Source organism: Anguilla anguilla, chromosome 1 (genome assembly GCF_013347855.1).
Source record: "Anguilla anguilla isolate fAngAng1 chromosome 1, fAngAng1.pri, whole genome shotgun sequence".
Taxonomy (NCBI): Eukaryota; Metazoa; Chordata; class Actinopteri; order Anguilliformes; family Anguillidae; genus Anguilla; species Anguilla anguilla.
In genome coordinates this window covers 63,324,616-63,346,758 of record NC_049201.1, presented here as the reverse complement: position 1 = coordinate 63,346,758, position 22,143 = coordinate 63,324,616, and the positions used below count along the sequence as shown (strand labels likewise).

The window sequence follows — 22,143 nt, the reverse complement described above, 5'->3', positions numbered from 1 at the left end:
CAGCGCAGTATTGGGTGTTGAGAAATCTTACCATATTCATCAGTGTCCTCTTGTTCTGCTGAAACATATGTCAGACCGACATTTTGTGCAGCCGGATTCAGTACAGTCTGTTTCCTTTTTATCATTTCAAATCTTTTAAAGTCCAGCTTCAGTTAAATTCAGTTTTATTTGTATAACACTTTTTACAAAGGAGCAAAGTCTCAAAGCAATTTACAGACATTTCAGGCTTGAGCCCCATGCCCCCGGCCCACCCCCCTACTACTAGGACCCAGTCCTGCTTCAACCAGGAGACATTAATCACAGATATGGAAGAAGGTTACGAAGTTTTCCCAGAGGAGTTTTTGTTTTCTTTTTGCTGCTCTCGCCCCTGGGGATATGTTCACTGGGGAAATGTGATGATTTGTCATGAGGGAACCACCTGCACTGCAGTACAGTGCTTCAGTTTCAGCCGAACTTGGAAGTGTGTGTGTTACTTAAGGTGATAAATCCTACAGATTTTGATTATGCAAAAGAGAAAAGGATACCAAATGCATTCCTTTAACAATGTCAGTTAACTACATCACTGAATTAAATCTGGATTTGTTAGTTTCACTTTCCAAATGTATTGTTGGTGATACAACACTGCTGATATTTATCTAGACTAACTTGCCCTGCCCTGAACCCTGCTCTGATATTGCATATTTTAGTGGAGCTCGTCTCTGGAAAAAAAAGTGTGACTTTTGAGTTGACCCACCTCACAAAATTAATTTTATTTCCTGTTGACCTGATTCACACAGACCTCATATGATCTCAACAAAATTGTTTGCAACGCAGCAACGAATGTAACGTGCAGCATGTAGCCAAATGTGAATGGATATGCATTATGCGATACGTGGTGGACAAGGATGCAAGCAAATTTACATTTTAAAGTAGGTACAAAACTATTAACAGTTCTGCCTTTAAAAAAACACTTCGGTTTGCAGTGTACCGCTTAAAAGGAACACCTGATGCTTATACAGTAAGGCAAAAGGTCTGCGTTTTTATTGCCCAAACATATACTGCCACAGTGAATAACTACATGCCGCTGTTCGAGAAGCTGTGAGACTACTATAATGTTGTAACAACCCGTGTTACATAAAACAATCACCGTGCACACAACTTGTAGAAAGTGGCGAACTCTGGAGCCCTTTTTGTATTGATTTCCTGCACGTGTACGTCATTTCTAGCAGTTCCAGGACGCGTTCGGCAAATTAGGATTACACCGATAATGTGGTAATCCATTCAACCAAACTCAAGATACAGTAGTTATCTAATTCTAACATTCTACAGACCAAACTGAACAGTCTTTATCGTTCCGGAGTTCACGCAGATGCGCACAAAAGGCAACTCGTACTTAGATACATTTCTGTGAACAACGCACAACATCCAACAGAGAAGTACCAACTGCGTCAGTGGGGTAGACAGAAGTGGAAGAAACGGAAGTAGAAGGTTGCTGTCACTGTTTCCATCAGATTGTACATTTCAAGGTATGTTTGTTAAATTTCTTGTTTTCCAAGCCAGGCAAGTCGTTTGTTGTTGTTACTATGTTAAGAAACGACTGAAATTGTTTTGTGAGGAAATCAAACGATTACTTGCTTCACATAAACACGCAGGCAAGAAGCAAAACATTTAAACGTGGCAATTAAAGTCCCACAGCGTCCATACGTATAAAACTAGATTCGCTAAAGCGTCAATGTATTGTGTATATATGCGTGAATAAAATTTTAAACATGCGTTTGACCAGTTTCCGGCTAATTGGCTAGGTGCCTTCCAGAAACCGACGACACAAATGGAATGGGTGAAGTAATAGGACGGATGACAATGATTAGCTTATGTTGTTGAATGTCAGAATAAACTAAGAAATATCTACCGCAACAAAACGCACAGTGAATACATAAGTTTTAGTACAGGCTATTAAAAACGCACTAAATGGTCCATAGTCTACCACAAAATTAGTGTACATTTGGAATTACGAAACAACACTAGGCCTATTAGATTTATGAAACATGAATGGTTTTATTTATTTATTTTATTTTATTTGCTGTGATAATTTCTGCAGAAATCCCATTCTTTCCGTTTATATAATTGTCCTATTTAGTTGAGTTATTCTGTGTTCAGTCCCTGTATTCTTTTTACACTATTTATGACATATGATGATGGAAAACAGTCAAGACAGAAATCCATCCATGACTAATATTTTCCAGAATGTATTGCTTTTGAATCTAAACACTAGTAGAAAGATTTTTATTTTAAATGTAGTTGTCCCTTACACATGGTACTGTATGAAGTTGACAACCATAAGCCAGTTGCTTATTGCTTAAGTGCAGAATAGAAAAAAATGATGTAGCATGTTAAATTTTTTTTAAATTCAATTTCCTGTGTGTTTTTGTGATCCTGACAAAGACCATGTATTGTACACTATATGACTAAAGGTATCTGGACTGACCTTGGTTAGGCTGTTTTTCGTGTTTTGGGTTAGAACCCTTAGTCTCAAGTGAAGGCAAATATTAATGCTACAGCATACATTCACATTCTGGATGATTCTGTGCTTCCCCAAGAGTTTGGGGAAGGCCCTTTCCTTTTTCAGCATGAGAGTGCCCCCGGGCACACAGCAAGGTCCATATAGAAATAGTTTTGTCAAGAACGGTGTGGAAGAAATTGTCTGGCTTGAACAGACCCCCTCCAACACCTTTGGGGTCAATTGGAAAGCCAATTGCGAGCCAGGCTTAATCGCCCAATCAGTGCCCAACCTCACTGAATCTCTTCTAGCTGAATGGAAGCAAATCCCTGCAGTAGTGCACCAACATCTAATATAAAACATCCCCAGAAGCGTGGAGGTTGTTATAGCTGCAAAGGGGTGGACCAACTCCACATTAATGCTCATAATTTTGGATGAGATGTTGGACGTCAGGTGTCCACATACTTTTGGCCATGTAGTGTATGTGCGCTGCAGATACAGGCCAATCAAGGGGTTTGCTCCCCAACCACTTGCTACTTAAGTAAATAAGAAAATAACCTACTTATGTTCTCCAGTTCAAGATATACATATGTTTTAAAAAGCTTACATTTCCCACTTCTTTTTCTCAGCTTTGACTTTTGACAATGGAAGATATGATTGACAGTCTAATGATGCAGGTAAGAGCTTCCTCCTCCTTATTTTTACTGTTCTTTTGTGTGTCTAAGGTGTCAAGCCTTGTGGGAAACGTTTGCTCTCAAGCAACCAAGTTGCAGTACTACATGTAGGCAAAAAGAAAGGTAGGACGCTCACTCATGAGACAATGCATAGTTACTTATGAAAACATGAAGTTTTGGCTGACCTGGCCTTCATCAGATGATACTCCCCAGTGATTTCTATGGGAGTGTAATGTCTACAGCCTCAAATTCATGAACTGCAAATGTACCCCTTGAGTATGCAGGAAGAGTAATGAGCCTTATGCTCAGAGTGCAGGAACGTTCCAAACTTGCTACCCAAGTGAGCATCACATGACTAATGGTTTAAGTTGAAATAACTATGTCCTTTTCTTGTCTTTGAAGCATACAATTTTCACCCTTGCCGATATGAATTATATGTTTGTATAGCTATACATATCGCCTCAGTGACTCTGTATCTATAGCACGACTGATTAGAATGTAACTAGCAAAGCTAATCAAATTCTGCATGCGTTAAAGTTGATTTTAATTTTGTGAGCAGATGTGATCCTACCTCATCTGTTAAAATGTGGAAATTTCAGATTTGTTTACAGATTGAGGAACTTTGCTTTAGCACCACCTCATAATCTTAATACATAATTTATACTTTATAGATTGAGTGGTTCTTTAGCACAGGCACACTTGTTTGGTAACTTGTGAGCCTCAGAGCTTTGGAGGACCTATTTGACGTGAGAATCCACTTCCTCATTTTTTCACTAAAAAGCTGAAGCCGTTGCCAGCTGCAGTTCACAATCTGGCTTAGTCGCACTCCTTCGTTAGGAAAGACACAGAATTGAGCTGATACTCTTCACACCATACCTTGGCTGATCTTGCTGTTCTGATACTGATGCGTCAACAGGAATTTGTCAGCGTTTGGGTCCGGGATCCAAAAATCCAGAAAGAGGATTTTTGGCATGCCCACATTGATTATGAAATCTGCATACACGTAAGTACTACGAAACACCAGCTTTGAAAAACTGAAGAAATGTAGTTATTTGGATGAATTATGCATAATTCCAGAATTCAAATGGACTTTTATGTGCTAAAGTGACAGAGGTCCTCATTGATAAATCTTAAAGCAATTTTGCTTTCATCTAAAGCACCAGACTGTAGCTTTGTTGTTTAGTTGAAGACATTTCTCCATCTAGACTAGCATGTTTTTCCTGCTCAGAAGAGCTTGAACAGGAACAGCCAAAGACAACAAATAGAATAGAACTCTTTTGGACCATATTTATTATCTATTTATTTATTAGTATCTCTTTTTGACTGGAATAACCTCTCGTACTTTTTTGTTGCATCACATAACATCACAGCCTAGTTTTTTTATTTTTTTATTTGCTTGTAATTTTTGTGTGTGGGTGGCTTCCTCATTCGGAAGGAAACTTCCCCTTGCTTGACATAGGGAAATCCTTAGGGCTTTCCAGTCAGATGAGTACCAGAAACACAGAAGAACTTGTTGAAAGAATAATTTGATGCCAATCCAAAATTGTAACGTCTTGACTGTTGTTTGGAATGGGATTTGGTTTTTGCTCTTTGAAAAGTGTGCATACTTGCGTGTGTGTGTTTGTTGTCAATGCTAATGGGAACATGTTTCCTCTTGTCAGACAAACAGCATGTGCTTCACTAAGAAGATATCGTGTGTGAGGAGGAGATACAGCGAGTTTGTATGGCTCCGGCAAAGACTGCAGGAGAATGCTCTTTTAGTGTACGTATGCCAAAGTTACATCATCATTCTCCAGCAACTGCTTCATTTCAGCCACATTTATTTTTTTAGAAAAAACTAAACCCGTATAAAGAATTGCTGTACTATTGGGAAATGGTTATTGCTCAAGGATTTGTGGCTATATTGAATTATTTTGTTACTGTACGGGAATAATGATAATCTGTATCAGACATAAAATATGTATCATTTATATAGTTTCAGTTAACCTGTGAAAAAACTGCAGTTTTTTAAAAGGAATTGGAAAAAACATAAAGTGAAAATGCAGAGATTGGTTGCCTTTTCAAAATTTCTTACTTTTGTATTTGGTTTTAAAAAGGTTGTGAAATTTCACAAATGAGCAATATATTATGGGATTGCTGTCTCTGGCTCCAGTCTCTCTTTTTGTAGAGGTAGTGATTTTCCCTTTTTCTAAGCATGTGGTTCCAGAGTTTTTGATGGGATTTGCATTCAGCCAAATCCATCGGTTTCCAGTATATTTGAATTCAACTTAAAACTAGTTAAAGCTAGAAATTCTAAAGTTAATTGCCCCATTGTGCTTCTAAACAAAGGCTGCAGCCATTATTGCCATTACAGTTGTCTTTATTTCCAATTATCTTTGCTAGCTTGAAGGAATGTGTCCTGTTTGCCATTTCTCTGTTACCACCCTGTGTTCAATCACGTCTTAAAGCAACGAGTTGGAGTGATAAAACAGTCAAATGCTGCCTTGTTTCTGTTATCGTTGACCTGGAAATGTGGTTACCTGGACAGATAAGTGAAACAGGCCTGGTTGAAGGATTGTTTGTTTTACAGGGAATGGAATTTGAAACCCCGAGTAGTCTCTGAGTACTTAGGCAGGGGAAAATTTTTTTGGGGGGGTCTTGCATTTAGCTTTCATGCATCTGTACCATATGTCTGTCTGATTTCATCAACTTTCTCATTATTGTCATAAATGAACTGTTCAATTATTGACCATTAATCATTTAAGACAGCAAATGGAATAGTACTTGTCAAATTTACATCCTTACAATATTGTAATCTGTAATGCTTGGAAAATTAAGACATGTTCAAGAATGGAATGTATGATGTCTTGATGTCACATGTCCTCTTGCAGGGAGCTCCCCAGACTTCCACCCAGGAACCCCTTCTTCAGTCTCAACAATGCGCAGCAGATCACTGAGAGAATGAAAGGGCTTCAGCAGTTCCTGGATGTGTGAGTGCCCTTTTTTAAGAGCTAATCTCACCGAGAAGTCCGCTAATGTGAATTGGGGGGGGGGGGGGGGGGTGTGTAAAACTCATGAAACTGGGAAGTGAAATAAAAATTAAAAAAAGGTGGGCTGTGGTCCCTTGAATTAAGTAGTTAATGAAGATTAAACTTAGCATTGCATTTACATGTGATTTAAAGTAATAATCTCGAAGATTTTCATTAAAATAAATGTCTGTTGAGTCACTATCTATTGCTGAATTAGGTAACACAATGGTGATTGAGCCTATTATTATATTAATTTATATTATTATTATTATTATTATTGTAATAATTTGTGATTAAAGAACTGGGTGTCTGTGGCGACATTCCCGGGAAAAAATCACAAGCGGTGCATAGATAGTGACGCGTTTTCCGTCGCCCATCAGTGGTTGGTCCCCCAGAGAGGGTAGGCGGAGCTAACGCAACAGGCTTGCTCTTCAACTCATTTGTGTGTGAGCGGCGTACTGTTTTTTCTGGTGTCTGCTACCGTTAAAGGTGGGGGGGGGGTTATGGAACTCTAATAAGTTTTTGTGTAACATGAGAGGTCATATTATTTGTTGATGTAGATTTTGTATTATACATTTGATGGTAATGTAACGTTACTAAATTACATAGCTATTTGCACAGCTAACGCTAGCTACCGGACCATGTCAATAAAGGCAACATTAGTTTAGACAACGTTGCGCACAGTATCCATCTCTCATATCAGGTAACATTGCGTTAGCTAGCTAGCTAATGTAATTAACACAATCTAATGTCAGCTAACAATTCAGCTAAGAAAAAACGCTAGCTAATGCTACCGACCGGTACCGACCTCGCAAACCGTCTCTCGAATGCAATGCTATGTTGTTGCAGCGTTGCAATGTAGCTAACTAAAGGCCAGTTCAGATCAATGATTCGCAACGAGACTGGATGCAACTTGCAAAATTCCAAGACGTCTGATTGTAAACGTTCTAAAACTGCACTTGGCAATTTGACAAGGTGGGTCTTTTGAGACCCTAGGCAACCGCTTCAGAGGCTCTGCAACTAACCAGTTCACACCGCTGCAATTTTCTCTGCAACATTCTAAAACCGTTTCGTCTCGTTGCGAATCATTGATCTTAACTGGCCTTAACATTACCGTTATTTACATTGCCATCAAGTTCATCAATATATAAGCCGGGGTATAGGTGGAGCAGAGCCGGGTCTGATTTCTGTGTAAAGATGTCAAGCCGGAGAAAACTAAATAAAAGAATACGGCAGTATGGATTAGCGTTGTTATTATTTTATTGCGCTTCCTCATATGTTCCTTCAGCCTTGATGCCCTTTTTTTGACGAAATATCCTTTGTTTTTGTTTTATTCTTCTTATTCTGATTGCTAATTTAACACCCAGCTCAGCTTTATTCTCAAACAGTTTAGCTAGCAAAACCAGAAACAAGGCAATTGTTTCAGAAATATCACACAACAATCATTCACGATGATGATGCACGAGATACATAATTGCACGAGCCACAGCGAATCCCGCAAATTCTTCTCTGCAGTGAAAAGATGTTCATACCGAGCAAAAGGTGGATAAAGAACGTTTGTGGAAATTGATCATCACTAATTCTACCCCAGGTCTGCTACAGCATTTTAACCCGGCTCGGCAGTGTAAAGACAGCTTAAGTTAGCCTAATGTTAGACAATGAATGAGTATGTACATAACCTTACTTGTATAACAACCATTTTTTATTCAGTAAATAAGTGTAATAGTTGGCGTGGCCCAGGTGCCAACTCACTGACGTCACACAGGCGACACTGGTTGGATCGGGTGGATCTATGGGAAGTGAGGTCCAAAAACACACCTGCAATTACCGCTTCTCGCCATTGGTACCGCCAAAGAGAACGAAACTGAAATCTTTGAGATTGTAACTTTAAGATTTCTTTTTTTTTTGCATTATTTCAGGTTTAGTTTATGCTTTTGATTTGCCCAGATAGTTTAGGTCTGATGAAGGATATTTAGAGAAGTTTCTGTTTCTTTACGGTGGCAGGAGTCGGGCATTCATAATTATGTGGTCTTAAGCAAGAAAAAGCACTCGACTAACTCAAAAGTGGCTTGTATAATGACACTATATTTCCAGAGGCATTACATATAAACAGTTTATTATAGCATTTTTTCACAATGATAAATATGATTACCATAGTTCATATTGTGGTGATACTGCTTTCCTTGAGCACAGCAGTCTCAGGTTGTTTGTGCCTTAGGAAAGGATTCCAGCCAAAAATAATATTAAATGTAATTTTTCTAAATAATAATTCATTTTTACATTATTCACCTGATAATAAAAGGGGAAAATAAAGAAAAGATACACTTTTATTCCCTGTGGAGGTGAATCATTTCAAAGCAAATGTCACGGTTTAAACCACTGCGCTAAATTAAGAACAACTTGCATGTTTCTATTTCTACTAATCCTATTAAATGGCTGATAATGAAGTTGTGTAGTTGGTGGTTAGCGATGTGATTGCACTGTAAGTACTGACTGAGTATATTCCCTTGAGATTTTTACATGCGGCAATTGACTATACAGTACAGTGGATTTTCTGGAATCTCCTTTCTGTGCTTATTCTGTGTGGTGGAAGGCTGGAGGTTTATTGCTGAAATACAGCTGATCAGTTGATCCATAAATCAGTGTGCACATTAATGTGTAAGTAGAGCTAAATTAATGTCTGTCATTGTTTGTATTAGAGGTCATTAAATGGGTGACTGCCTGAAACCATTCAACTAAAATGCATTGGGGAAATAAATCTGACTTGAAGGGGAAATAAAACGTGAGGCAGGTGAGACTATTGCCACAGCTTCAGTTGGCTGGCTGACAGGCAGAAAAGCACTTTTGGAATTCCATCTCCTTGGATTCCTCTGAAACTGCTGTTGATGTCAAGTTCAATTGGAATGAAACTATTATGTGGCATTACTTCTGTGAAGTACTCCGTTTCAATGGGGGATTTGGTCAGAAGCTAAGGAAGTACATTCCTGGAGCTGCGATTGTGAGGGTAGCCTCATATATCATGACTGGAATGATGGCATGACTTGCAGAGGAGACACTGTGGTTAGGTTACTAAAACAAGTATTGACTGATACCCAACTGTTTTGGGGGAAGCACGCTGATATTGACTGTTCATGCCAGTTTTAGATTGCAACTTTAATGGCTATTTGAGTTATATTCCAGTGAACACGTGCGATTTGTAGCTAACATGCATTCCCATTCCTCTGTTCCTCTTCACAGGATCCTCCAGAACCCAGTGGTGTTATCAGACAGTCGCCTCCACCTCTTTCTACAGTCACAGCTGAGCGTTACCAAGATGGAGGCCTGTGCCTCGGGCCAGACGCGTTTTTCTGTGGATCAGGCCATCCAGCGCTGTGGCTGCGAGCTCCGCCGTTTCCACTCTGAGGATGAGCTACGCGGAGTGGACAAGGCCTGCTGGGACTCAGACTGTGAAAGGTATTCCAACAATTACAACTGCAGCTGTCCTTTGTTTTGTAATCTGTCAATTTTAAAACAAGACCAGGTCAAAACCTGGTATATGGCTGGACCTAACACACTTCATCCGGCCGACCAGGGGTGTAACTTCATAACTCAGTCACTCAGTCACAGACATTCGTGTTTGTAGGGCTGGCCCCGCTGTTGTGGTCCAGCCAAAAATAATCTATATACACATTCAGTGTTCTGGAACAACACAAAATATTTAATTTGTTTATCTCAACAATACTGTGAAAACAGTCCTGATCTCATGAACAGTTTTTTATATTGTGTTTCATTGTGCTTTGTGGTAAAATGGCTTGAGAGGGAAATGATTAAAACCAGCATTGTTTTTGGTGTTTCTGCATTTTGTAATATACTGTTTATTTTTGAAGGGTTTAAATGTAAGGCAAAATGCTTGGTGGGTTGATATTTGTGCCAAAAAAGGTTTCATTTTGAAGCTAGTACATGACCTCACATAAGTATTTGGCTAATATTCAAGTTTTCAGATATATGTAATGGATAAAAAGTATTGTCAAAGTCCCTGTGGTGTGGGAGGGTCTGCATTTTATGGCCACAGGATTTCAGCTGTTTCTTGGTTTTGCCACAAACTGTGGAAACTGAAAACCTCTCCTTCCATTCAGCACTTCCTCATCAGGACTGGGACAAAGCAGTGAGGCTGCGATGGCCTGTGAGGAAGACACACTCATACAGGATGCCACGCCCATCAAGGAAGCGCTCCTAACCTGTGCGTCAGTGTCGGTGTGTGGCGAGCAGGAAGTTGAGCCTTGATGCACCACATCCCTGCCAGGAAGTCCTTGGCAGATTCTCATGCTGCTGAACTTTCCATCCTAAAAGTTCCTGAAAGTGAGGATTGAGACCAGTGGTTCAGCTGGCTCAATTTTATTTTACATGTGTTGCCTTTTACTGTACATCATCCAGGTTTAGGGAAGCCAGATGTTTTCGGTTAATTTATTTGTATATAACAGCTGTGAGGAATAAATGAGCTTGTTGCCCGAGTGCCAGCTGAGGTTTTCTTATCCATAAGAGCCTTCTTAATTTTTATCTTTTTTTTTTTTTTATAACGTAGTCAAGGTCAGCTGTATGTATGTTCATGACTTAGTGGAATTTTGCTTTTAGAGAAAGTGCGTACATTTCTGCCTTACTGGGGAAGGTTCTTAAAATCATGTTGAAGTATTTTACTGAATTTTAACCTTTTGTATTTGCTTTGTACTGTAGTATACAAATCTAAGGTTAGTGAAGGCTACATGGAATTTACATTCTAGGTTTTAAATGATCTTTTATGTGAAAGAAACAACCATGACTTTGTAAAGGATGAGTGACTACATTTGACCCCCAATAGGATAGCTATTATTTTCATAGCATGCAGCTGATTCTGATTGCATAGTTTCCTATGGCAAATCATTTGTTTATTATATCCATATTATGTACAAGCATAATTTGGAAAACATGAAGTTCTGGTCTTAACACTTTTATTTTGTGCAACAAAATGGTGTATTGTTCTGCTGTTTCAATTGTTGGATGTGTATATATTTGTAATTGATGTTATAAGATGTATTTTCATACACTGAAAGTTTTTGTAATTCACGTCTGTATATATTATGTCACTGGAATAAACCAGAGCTGGGATAAAGTCTTGCACACTGGCAAATTCAGTCAGTTGAATTTTACAGTAGCAAGGGATTTGGTGTAAAATGTGTATATAATAGAAGTTTTGTATTTAATTACACTGAATTCTATTTCTCCTGTGATGGGTATAATGTTAAGTTTGTCATTCCGGGTGCAAGTCACATGGAACTGAGTAGGTTGGAAGGTTTTTAGAAGAAAAATGTACCTGTACAAATAAAGTAAATTAAATTAAATCATGTCATTTACTGATCTTACGCACATTTACCTGTGTACTGATGAGTTGGAATTGTGTAATCTACCACTTTCAGTTATGCTTCGAGAAAAGCAACACATCTCTACATTAATTTTAGGGTAAACCTCACAGGATAATAACATAGCATTTCTTGCATTTAAAAATGCTGGAAACCACGTTTAAGGATGAAATCGACCTTGTTGTTTTATTTTGGCAATCTCTAAGCATGCAATTATTTTACAGCCTCTGCAGATTTTTAATAATGTAACCTTCTTGTATCATTTCAATTATCAAAAGTTAGAATTCCAATTTTGGCTTTAGTTGATGAGACTACCGGTAACTAATTATTAATCTGCATACTTAATGCCGAACCGAAGAAAGCAAATCACGTTTCCAAAGAAACTGACGAGAAAATAAATGATACAAAGTCTCACTTTTCAGAATGAAAAGATTAATGTCATGGAATTTTATACACCGTGTATTTGCTTCACAAGGCGTTAGAATTAGGTATTAGATAGCGACACGTTCAATTTTCCCACACAATTTTAGCTAGAAAAAATACAAAGTATCTTCCTAGCAGCCGTTCTACATTGAGACATAGAAGTTCCAAGATATTCAACTCACGGATTTTTTTTCTGGTTTTAAATTATGTATCCGTAAGATGTTATATAACGATCCAGTTTTATTATCAGGAGACAATATTATTTTCGTGGGTAATGTACACTGATGTTATTGCTTGAATATAGACGCCGTTACGGTGGCCTGGCTTGCCTATGGACGGAACATTTCGCGTGTATTTCTACGCTCCTGTTCCCTGAGATGAAGGCGGTCTCTCTACGGTATCCAATGGCAACCTCAGTTGGTAACCATTGGCAACTGGAAGCAGAGAGTCGAGACACGTTGCTTCTCCCAGACGGGTATTTCACGAGAAATAAGCAAATTCAAAGCAACATCGAAATTGTGCGAGTTTTTCCTACAGGGAAAGTGATATCTCAAGTGCAATACGTTAATGGCTTGTCATGAATAATCATTTCTCATACCTGCAAAAATTTTCTGAATTGTACGGTTAGTGATTTAAATTATTCAGGATTTATAATTAATATTATAAATAACATGTAGTGATAGAAATGCTGTTATCATGAGGACGTATTGTCTACATCCCCACCACCCGTGTTACTAAACCTGCTACGACTACTACTACTACTACAAGAAGAAGAAGAAGAATTCATTTGAATATGCTGTGTCACGGATGGGAAGGCATTTGAACATAGTAAAATGTTATCGAACAAGCAAACACACAAACACTTACAAACTTTCTGCTGATTTTAGTATGAATTAAAAAACCTAAAAAGAACACAGAACTTCAATTGGCCAGTCCTGTGCTGGTACCTTGGTATAAAGAACTTGAAATTTGGCCTTGATACTTCCCATGTTGGAACTGATGGATATAAATTCACTTCCTTAATCTTTGCAGCTGTTACAATGACGGTGATCCTGAGATTTTAGGAGTACAATGTATGACAAATGGGTAGATTTCTAGCAAGGAATAAAGTAAAAGAGATGTGAGTAGAAGTATGAGATTATGCATCTCTAGGTTCTCAGAATTGCTCTCATGTAAAAATCGTTTACAGAAAATGTTTGTTGAAATACAATATAGTCTGTCTTATGAATCATTTTATCATTTTATGAATCAGTTGTGATGGTTAATTGGTATTCAATAGCAAACAATGTAAACAGTACAAATGACCACCAAATCATCAGTTTCTGAAATTATGGTGATCTGGGTGTGTGTCAGCCTGCTAAGCTTTTGCATCACCTCTCAGTCTGGGTATTAGTCTTACATCACACCAGTCCTGAAGAAGCTCAGTTTACATCCCCATGACATGATTATTATCACACAGTAAACAAAGCCTCTCTCTCTCCCTCCCTCTCAATCTTGCTCTAATTCACTCATTCTCACACTTTTAGCACCTGCTAACAAGGGAGTTATGTCTCATATTATGAGTACAATAGTCACATTTAATTCAACCTCTAATAGAGTATCAAGAGCATCAGCGGCACTGTACTGCTGCCATGTGTGCAGCCAATCAGGAAAGGCTCTGAGAGAGAGGCAGTCTGGGTGGCAACAGGGTAGGGATTGTAGGTTTTTTCAGCTTTTTGGGGCTGTCAGGTTGGGTGACAGTGTCTAGTGATTCCTGTGATAGAGTGATTCATGTATCAAGCACAAAAGGTTGTGGCTATAATACCAGGCTTAAAGCCCACAGGAAATAAGAGTGATGGCCATACCTGTGGGAAGATAGGGGGAAACAGGTGATGAACCTACAGTCAAAATGCAGACTACTTATTTGATTGGCTAGTGCTCTGCTGATGCAAATTTAGTGGGTGTAACACAGAGCGAATTAAGAGATGAATAGCAAAATGTGACAAAATCGATAAAATGTACAACAAAAAAGAACTGATGCCATATTTTAACAATTACAAGGAAGAATGTATATTATAAAAGAGATTGTACAACAGCAGTTTAAGAAAACATTATGGAAGTGTTGTTTAATTTTATTATGCTTTAAAAATGCTAGGTAATATATAATGGATTGAACATGGAATTCCATTGGAACAAATTTGCCCAGTAGAGGGCAGCTATGCTGTGTATTTCAATATTAACTTCACATTGTTAGGATATGTGCAATGCATATTATCTGATTTCCACAGTAAAGTAAATATTTAAAAAAACATTAACCCTAAGCACAGGACATAATGTCTAATTGTAAAAATATAACAAGTTTTTTGCTATGATTTATTGTAATGAGGTAAAATGCTAAGGTCCAACCGTCATAAAATTGATTGCTTTTTCTTTTTAGGTCTATTTAAAACTGAGTTGAATTGAGTATTTTCAGCATGGCATGGTGTTGCATATATATATATATATACATATATATATGTGTGTGTGTGTGTGTGTGTGTGTGTGTGTGTGTGTGACTGTCTGTGTACATGTGTTCCAAAATAATAATGTCAAAAGATAAAATCTCTGGTGTTCTAGGTCACAAACACCAGTAGAGTATCATTTTATCATGAATTTTTCATTTTTCTTTTTTCTTCATCAACACCATTATATTATTATTATTATTATTATTATTATTAACTGTCATTGTTCCCCCCATCAGCATTATCTTCTTCTTCTTCTGGGATGCATGAGCTTAAAATTAAAAGGCGAATCATTTCCAACTTTCAAGAATTTTGGACAATCTATGTTGTACAACACTCAGAGAAGCAAAAAACGAGAGAGAGAAAAAAGAAAAAAGTAGCTCTGAGCTGAGATATCTAGTGCTGCAGCAGTCCACCTTTTCTGAAAAGGAACAGCACTTAATTATCTTCCAGACAGGTTACTGAAGTCTAAAAACTTCTCTCCCCCTCTGTCATATCATTTCCCCTATCTTAATACAGTTGATGTGAATGGGTCTCTGTCCTCCCTTATATCACCTCCTCACCCCTTGTTAAAAGTGCCTACCATGCAGGTTTTTTTCCGACGGGTTGATTTTTCAAGTTGTACAATCTCATGGTGCTCTCTTTCCAAAAAGCGGGATCTGTTAGAGTCTTGTCATCCACCTGACACCACATGCTTTATGATGTCGGGAAGAATTTTTAATAAGATCTCAGAGGAGTCTGCTGGCACTTAACAGGAATTGGGGTGTTTTTTTTTTTTCTTCCATCAGGAATGTACAGGGAGGTCCCATGGGGATCCCGCTGGATTCACTCCCGCTGAGAAGTGTCGGTGTCAGCCGGTTGATTGTGTTCCCGCTGCCGAAGCGACGCTGACGGTGACGGTGACAGGCTTCGTTTCACCGCCCTGCCTGCCGCGCTGGTTAATGTCACTCCTGCTGTCGCGTGTCCGCGTCTCTGACAGAGCCGCCACGCCTGGGTTCACAGCCGCAATATCCAGGAGTATCGTTCCACGCGCTTCTCACTGTAACCGAAACGACCCGTTTGATCGCTAATAACTAAAAATGAGCATAAGGATCACAGAAAGTTGTTTAACTCCTGTCTTGATATTAAACACACAGTCTATCAATGAAAGTTGATTATTTAAGGAAAATAAACTAAGATAAATATGTTAAATTATGATTTAAGACTTAATTAATATGATTTAAGTGTTTAAATTGCTATCAGCAGCCATATGACCATGCACACTGCTCCTGCTGAAGTTAGGCAAATGTGAGTTCAGTTAGTACTTGGATGGGAGACTTGGGAAAATTAAGTTTCTGCTTGAAGTGGTGTTAGTAGGCCAGTAGGGGGCAATCATCCCCCTGGTTGAAGAGAAACCCCAAATTCCCCACTGCAGCATGGGGACACAGTGCTATTGGAGATGCCTCTTTTGGATGAGATGCTAAACCAAGGTCCTGACTCACTGTGGTCATTAAAAATCCCATGACACTTATCACAAATATTAGGGGGGTCTCTGGTGTCTTGGCTAAATTCTCAACCTGCCACCTAATCATCATAATTGGCTAAAAAATTGTTCTCCACTTCAGCTGATGTGTGGAGAGCGTTCTAGCGACAAATGGCTGTCGTGCATCACCCAGGTGGGAGCTACACATTGGTGGTGGTTGAGGCGATTTTCCCCCTCAACACTTTGCAATTTGTAAGGCACTTTGGGTGTGAGAAAAGCGCTATATAAATGCAAGAAATTATTATTATTATTATTATTATTATCATCATTATTATTATCATTAATTGTAGGTGTTCTAACAGTTCTCTCTTGAAGATGCTGGGTGCATGCATTGTGAAGGACTAGAAATAAAGTTCCTACAGACTTGCAGTGGGACAACTTGAGTGAAGGGTCTTAAACATGAATATAGCACAAAATCTATGTCACTTGATGATTGCCTTACAAGTAATAATCTTGTCAAAAAAAATTCTGCATACCTAAAAGCCTATTTCATACCATTGTGGGTGGAATTCAAGGGAGATTTGTGGAAAAGTGAATATCCAGCACAATAATCTCCACTTAAAACATTATATACATAACATTTCAAAAATATTAATGTAACATAGAGTCCAATTTCTATTTGTTAACAGTTCAAATAGTTTGCTTGAGAACAGAGTTTAAAAAATGACTAACTGGATTATAGAAGGCCAGCAGAGATGCAGCCTACTAGAAATATGTCTTCACATTAGTTATTTCTCTCCATGTGGTAATGCACAATATGAATTAATTTTTGTATGGGGTAGCACACACACTGTCAAAGAGGATTTCACACTTGCGTGTGCTTTGTGTGTGTGTGTGTGTATGTGTGTGTGTGTGTGTGTCTGTATGTGCACGTGTGTGTGCGTATCAACCGGCTACCACGTTCTGTGTTGTTATGCTAATGCAGAGGTGATCAACGCTGTCGGTGGACTGATATGCACTTGACATTTCTGTAATATTAATTAGATTACTGTGTCTCATGGAAGGGAATGTAACATTCATTAGAAATTCATAATAGCGCAGACAAAAGGAGCGCGCCTCCCTGACTGACGGAGAGTGTCACCTCGTTCACCTCACCCACTCAACGGGCGTGCCAGGCCAGGCCAGCACATATCACAGTAAATTGGGAGTGGGAGGACTGCTTCCTGAAGATGACTTATTAAATTGCACAAAAGCTGTCTGGCTCCCGGTGATGTGTGCTGTGTCCCCCCCTCCCCACCTCGGTATGTGAGTGACTGCGAGCCGTTTGCATTACCCCGCAGTCATTTTTACACACAGAGGTAATGAAGCTGTCACAGCAGCCGGCGCTTGGCGCAGCGTGATATTCAAATGGACTCGTCCCTAGCTGATCACAGAACAATCCAATTACATATGGCGAGTGTGACTCGGGCCCTGCTCCAGGACAGGAGCTACCCCCCCTGTGCAGCTAGATCTGGACACAACACCTAACGCAAGACTGACCCCCCCACATTAATTCTGTATGCTCCCTATATGTACAATGCGCTTGCGTGCGTGCATTTGTGTGTGCATGCGTGTGTGCGTGTGTTAGTGCGTGTGTTTGTGTGTGCATGCGTGTGTGTGTGTGTGTGTGCGTGTGTGCGTTTGTGTGTGTGTGTGTGTGTGTGCGCGTGTGTGAGTATCACTTGCTGCCAGGAGATGGGATCTACAATTGTACTATGGTGACAACCAAGCAGTCCTGACACATATCTAAAGATGTTTCGCACCATTTGTACATTTCATTAAAGATATATAATAGCTTGTCATAAGCAATCCATTCTTCTGGTCCCAGGAGTTACAATTATATGAAGAAGCATGGCTGTCACTGAAAGGAGTGAGATGGAAGACACTTCTGTGTGTGCATGTGTGTAAATCTGCCGTATGTGTTTTACACATGCCATCAAACAGACAGAGATAAAATATGAAAAGATGGGTAGAGAATTCACTCATTATGAAAAACATGATTATCAAAAAATCCTCTGGGATTCATTCCCAACACGCCCAGTCTGTGATGTCTTTATTTGACCAAGTTTGTAAAGCACTGTAATGCAAGCAGCATTTTTAAATGTACAGCACAGCACATGCAGTAGAGTGGAGTATTGGGTACAGTACTGGAGTTTCACTTTATTCAACTATACAAACTAAAGTAGTATATGGGTGGCTTGGATAAAGACAGCTGCAAATACATGATATAAAAGACATGTTAGGAAAACAATGGCATCTCCTTAGGAAATAACATCATATAAATAGCATATGGTTTAATTGATTAAACTGATTTTATATCTAACTTCCCTTTCTCACTCTGAATTAAGAATAAAACAGTTGCTCCCAAAATAAACTGTAGGATTTCTGCCTCTGTCAGTTCCCTGTTGTACTGCTCAAACTCAGTTCAACCGTGTTTTTGTTTTCTTCGATTGACCATTCACAAGAAATTATAAAAAACACGATGATCCAGAACCCAATCAGGGGTCTGGAAAAGATCAAAAGGTTGGCCAATGATGAGTGGCGGTGGTGAATGTCTCCCTGCATAGACTATGACAATACTGAAAAATGTTGTTGTTATCAGATCCATTGGCTGATTACTGAATCTTCGATTTTTCCTAGTGTCAATTCATCAGTGTCAAAGAGCCAGTGTTAAACACTTTCTCCTTAGTCCACTTGGTGAGTCTGGCTTGCTTGTCTCTGTCTTAGGGTATCAGCCAACCTGTCACACATTTCACCCTACCTCCCCCCAGCTGCCATGTGAGACCACATGCCTATTTACCATGTGTCACACTCATTAATATGATTCTTGGATATCAATTACCACTCGGGCCCTGGTTTTTTGATCCTATAGTAACCCCAAAGTCTCTTTGTAATCCTGAGAATACAATAGACAGAATCTTGATGCAGAGAATTTTTTTTTCTCTTAAGGAAAAAATTCACCTGCTATTTGTTCCCTTTAAAAAAAAAAAAAAAATCGGTGGACAGTTACCTAAATCCCACTATTCCAGAAGCATCTGCCATTTGTCAGAGAAAATGAAGGGGAAATTAGAAAAGACTACATATTGGATTAGCTGTTAATGTTGCTGGGGAGGGCCGATGGCCTTTTCTCTGCGGCGTTTACAAAAAAGTGTTTGTGTGTGTATGTGTGTGCGGAGTGGGGGGCAGTGTTGGGATGTGTGAATGATGTCCCTTCAAACGGTGAGCTGGGGCACCCCTCCTGTCCTCCCTCCCCTGTCCTGTCATAAATATACTGTTGCCGCTGAATATACAGCAGACAATATTTCTGGCATGAGTACTGGCTCATGGCCATTGTTAAGAGGAAGAGAACATTGAGAAAAAGGATGTTGCTGTTGTGAATGGTGCAATGCAGTCCAGCAGACCTAGATACATTTTAAAAGTAATGATCACTAGCAATGATCACATTATCTGATTTTTTAATGGCCCCAAAACAAAAAAATGTGATGTATAATTTACGATAACTAATCAAAAACTGAACTTTGAATTTGTAGTATCTATCACATTGAATTTATGTATTCTATCTATGTAGAATTTGTAGTATAAAACTCTGGTTTGTTAAGGAGCAAATAATATACACACATATGATCAGTCCCTTCATGTGAGATCTGCAATGTTATTTTATTTGTTTCTACAATTGAGCTAAATTATGAGAGTAGCATTCAATTAAATGGAATTACTGTCTTACTACTTTTGAATGCATGTGATTAACAGAAACTGATAAAGATTCCTTTGATCCTATAAAAAGACTATGCCAGAAACAGTGGTTGCACCATCTTCATTAAAGAAGATCTGCGAGGCCAGAGAAAAATGGTCGTTTTTTTCTTTATATTTTTCCAAATAATAAACAATCAACATGGTTCATGCTTGATCATTGGCAGCTGATATATAGAGAGTAATGGTAATGACTACGGGTGGTCTGCTATTAACATATATAAAATCAGTTTGGTTGTCCTGATTTCATGATATTGAATAATTTTTGGCTGTCAGTGGTGAGGCTGCACAGGGACAGACCTTCAGCTTTAAATGGTGTAGAAGACTGGCATGCTTAAGGTATATTTTGAAATAACCACGTGAACGTGTCTGCTTGTTTGTCAGCAGTTAGATAAAGTTGTTTTGTGAAGCCAGATAAAGATGTTTCGCTTTAGAGCTGATTCAGCAGGAACTAGAAGAATATGCACATGGCTGGATCAATGTAGAATGTGATAAATATATAGTTTCAGCGTAAGATGCAGAGTATGTATATCAGCGAGCTAGCTGCGTTGTTTCAGAGAAAGAACCATACTGATGCATTGTGAAATTGTCTCCATGCCGCATGTAATAAAGACTGCCTTATCACAGTGACCCTTCAAACTCAGAGTGGATAAATTTGTTTCCATCATAGCGGTTGATCAGGTGACTGCACTTCATCACTGACCTTATTTACAATACTTGGCTGTGCAGTTTTTATTTTAGAGTCTGTCCTTTACAAAAGGGCTTTGTATTTTTGCTCACTGTGGCTCTCCGTATGGCTCTGAACATATAAAGATGTCATGTTGTTAATTATCATAAAAAACCATACCCAGAATGAATGACATGCAAGCAAATGGGAGATTTCATAAGTATTTTCAATGACAACTTTTCAATTCACCAAAGCACAATACTTTTCTTTTCTCTGCCATTTCTGCCACACAGAAATATAGGGTGTAACTGGTCACCAATGCCACTTAGAAGCATGTAAATCGTTTTAAAAAAATATATAAATAGTATTTTCTATATATAAAATAGATGAAGTGGTCAAAATTGTCAATTTTCCATTAAATCCCTCTGATTTCCGGATGATAAAAGGAATTGTGATGATGTGATATTCTAGCTGCTGAGGGCCTCTCGGCCTGTGGTATTGAGTATCGATCCCCCTCAGAGGCTCGTTTCGTTCAGCCACCCCTGTGGAGCACTCGCAGATACCGGAGTAATAGCCATGGATTTTCCCTGGGAATATTCGGCTCCTCCTTAATTGTGTGCCCTGATCTGAAATATTTACTGCTCAAGTATTCCTCTGAGTGGAATTGACTATACCATAATTGCCTGTTTCACTGGTCTATCGGCCGTTAACCTTCAGCTGACTAGGGTAGAACAGGTGCGGCCTTGCCTGTCAAAGCCAAGGCGCTGCCATGACAACCCTGACACGCGCAAGTTCAGCAGGCCCCAGTGAATCGATCGGTTAATGGTCCAGCCTGAATGCCAGCTCCATCCCGCCAGCTTTGACCGAACTTAATCAGTCCTTTCAGGGTGGAAGGAGAGGAAAACATCAGAGGAATGAAATGAAATTGACCCGGAGTCTCTCCAGCCTTGAGATCGGCGCAGCAGTGAGTAAGAGGAACTGGCTGATATTAAAAGGGGAAAAAAAAGGAAGAAAAAAAAAACATTTAGAGAAGAAACCACTTTTATAACGAGAAAATGTGTCCTGCCAATGTCATCGGTGTGATTGCCCTCCCCAACACGGACACTGTTGGTGCTCTGTCAGTCACTTTTTAGACAGGCACTGCAGAAGGTGAGAGAACGGGAAACAGCTCCATGGGGAACAGACCATCTGCTGCAGAGCCATGCTATTCCTCTCTGCACCATACTGAGCTCTGCTCCTCATCCTGGCACGCATCTATAAGCACTTGACCACTCTGCTTCCTCTGCTGCTTTGTACCCTGCTCAGGGTGAAATGGAATACTGCTGACAACACTGGCTGGCATTTAATGCTTCCAATTACATCTGTTTTGCTTATGATCCAAGTCTATATTTGTGGTCAGCTAACTGTAACGGAGTTTGAGGAAACTGTAAAACATAAACAGACAGGGGCGCATATGCACACACACACACACACACAGCCAGAGTGAGGATGATGAGGAAGAAGCATGCAGCTGTACCTGACCCCCTCCCAACAGTTGCACCCCTCCCCCACCCTTCTCTCTGTTGAGGCCCGTGCGACCAGCCCTTTTAGGCCGTCACCCAGACACGGTCTCTCCCCCCGCAGCTCAGATCATTATTATGCTGGGGCCCGTGTTGATCATTTCCTCCTCTCCACACACCCTGACTGCGTCCCATTCTGACGTCGCTGGTGTGAGCGACTGCAGAACGGCTCCACTAATGGAATCTGAAGACTCCAATTTCCCCTCTGCCAGAGAAGACAGAAAATCCTCGCC

General features: G+C 39.5%; 1 protein-coding gene across 1 annotated transcript; it reads left to right on the top strand.

Annotated features, from left to right (window-relative positions):
• The first annotated feature begins 1,178 nt into the window (after nucleotides 1-1,178).
• snx10b (sorting nexin 10b) lies at nucleotides 1,179-11,512 on the top strand. Its single transcript, XM_035388482.1, has 7 exons — nucleotides 1,179-1,505; nucleotides 3,106-3,153; nucleotides 4,067-4,153; nucleotides 4,812-4,912; nucleotides 6,021-6,119; nucleotides 9,396-9,611; nucleotides 10,274-11,512. Exons 2-7 carry the CDS (start codon nucleotides 3,121-3,123, stop codon nucleotides 10,419-10,421), a joined length of 684 nt encoding a protein of 227 aa, XP_035244373.1. The 5' UTR covers nucleotides 1,179-1,505; nucleotides 3,106-3,120; the 3' UTR covers nucleotides 10,422-11,512.
• Nucleotides 11,513-22,143: the final 10,631 nt, after the last annotated feature.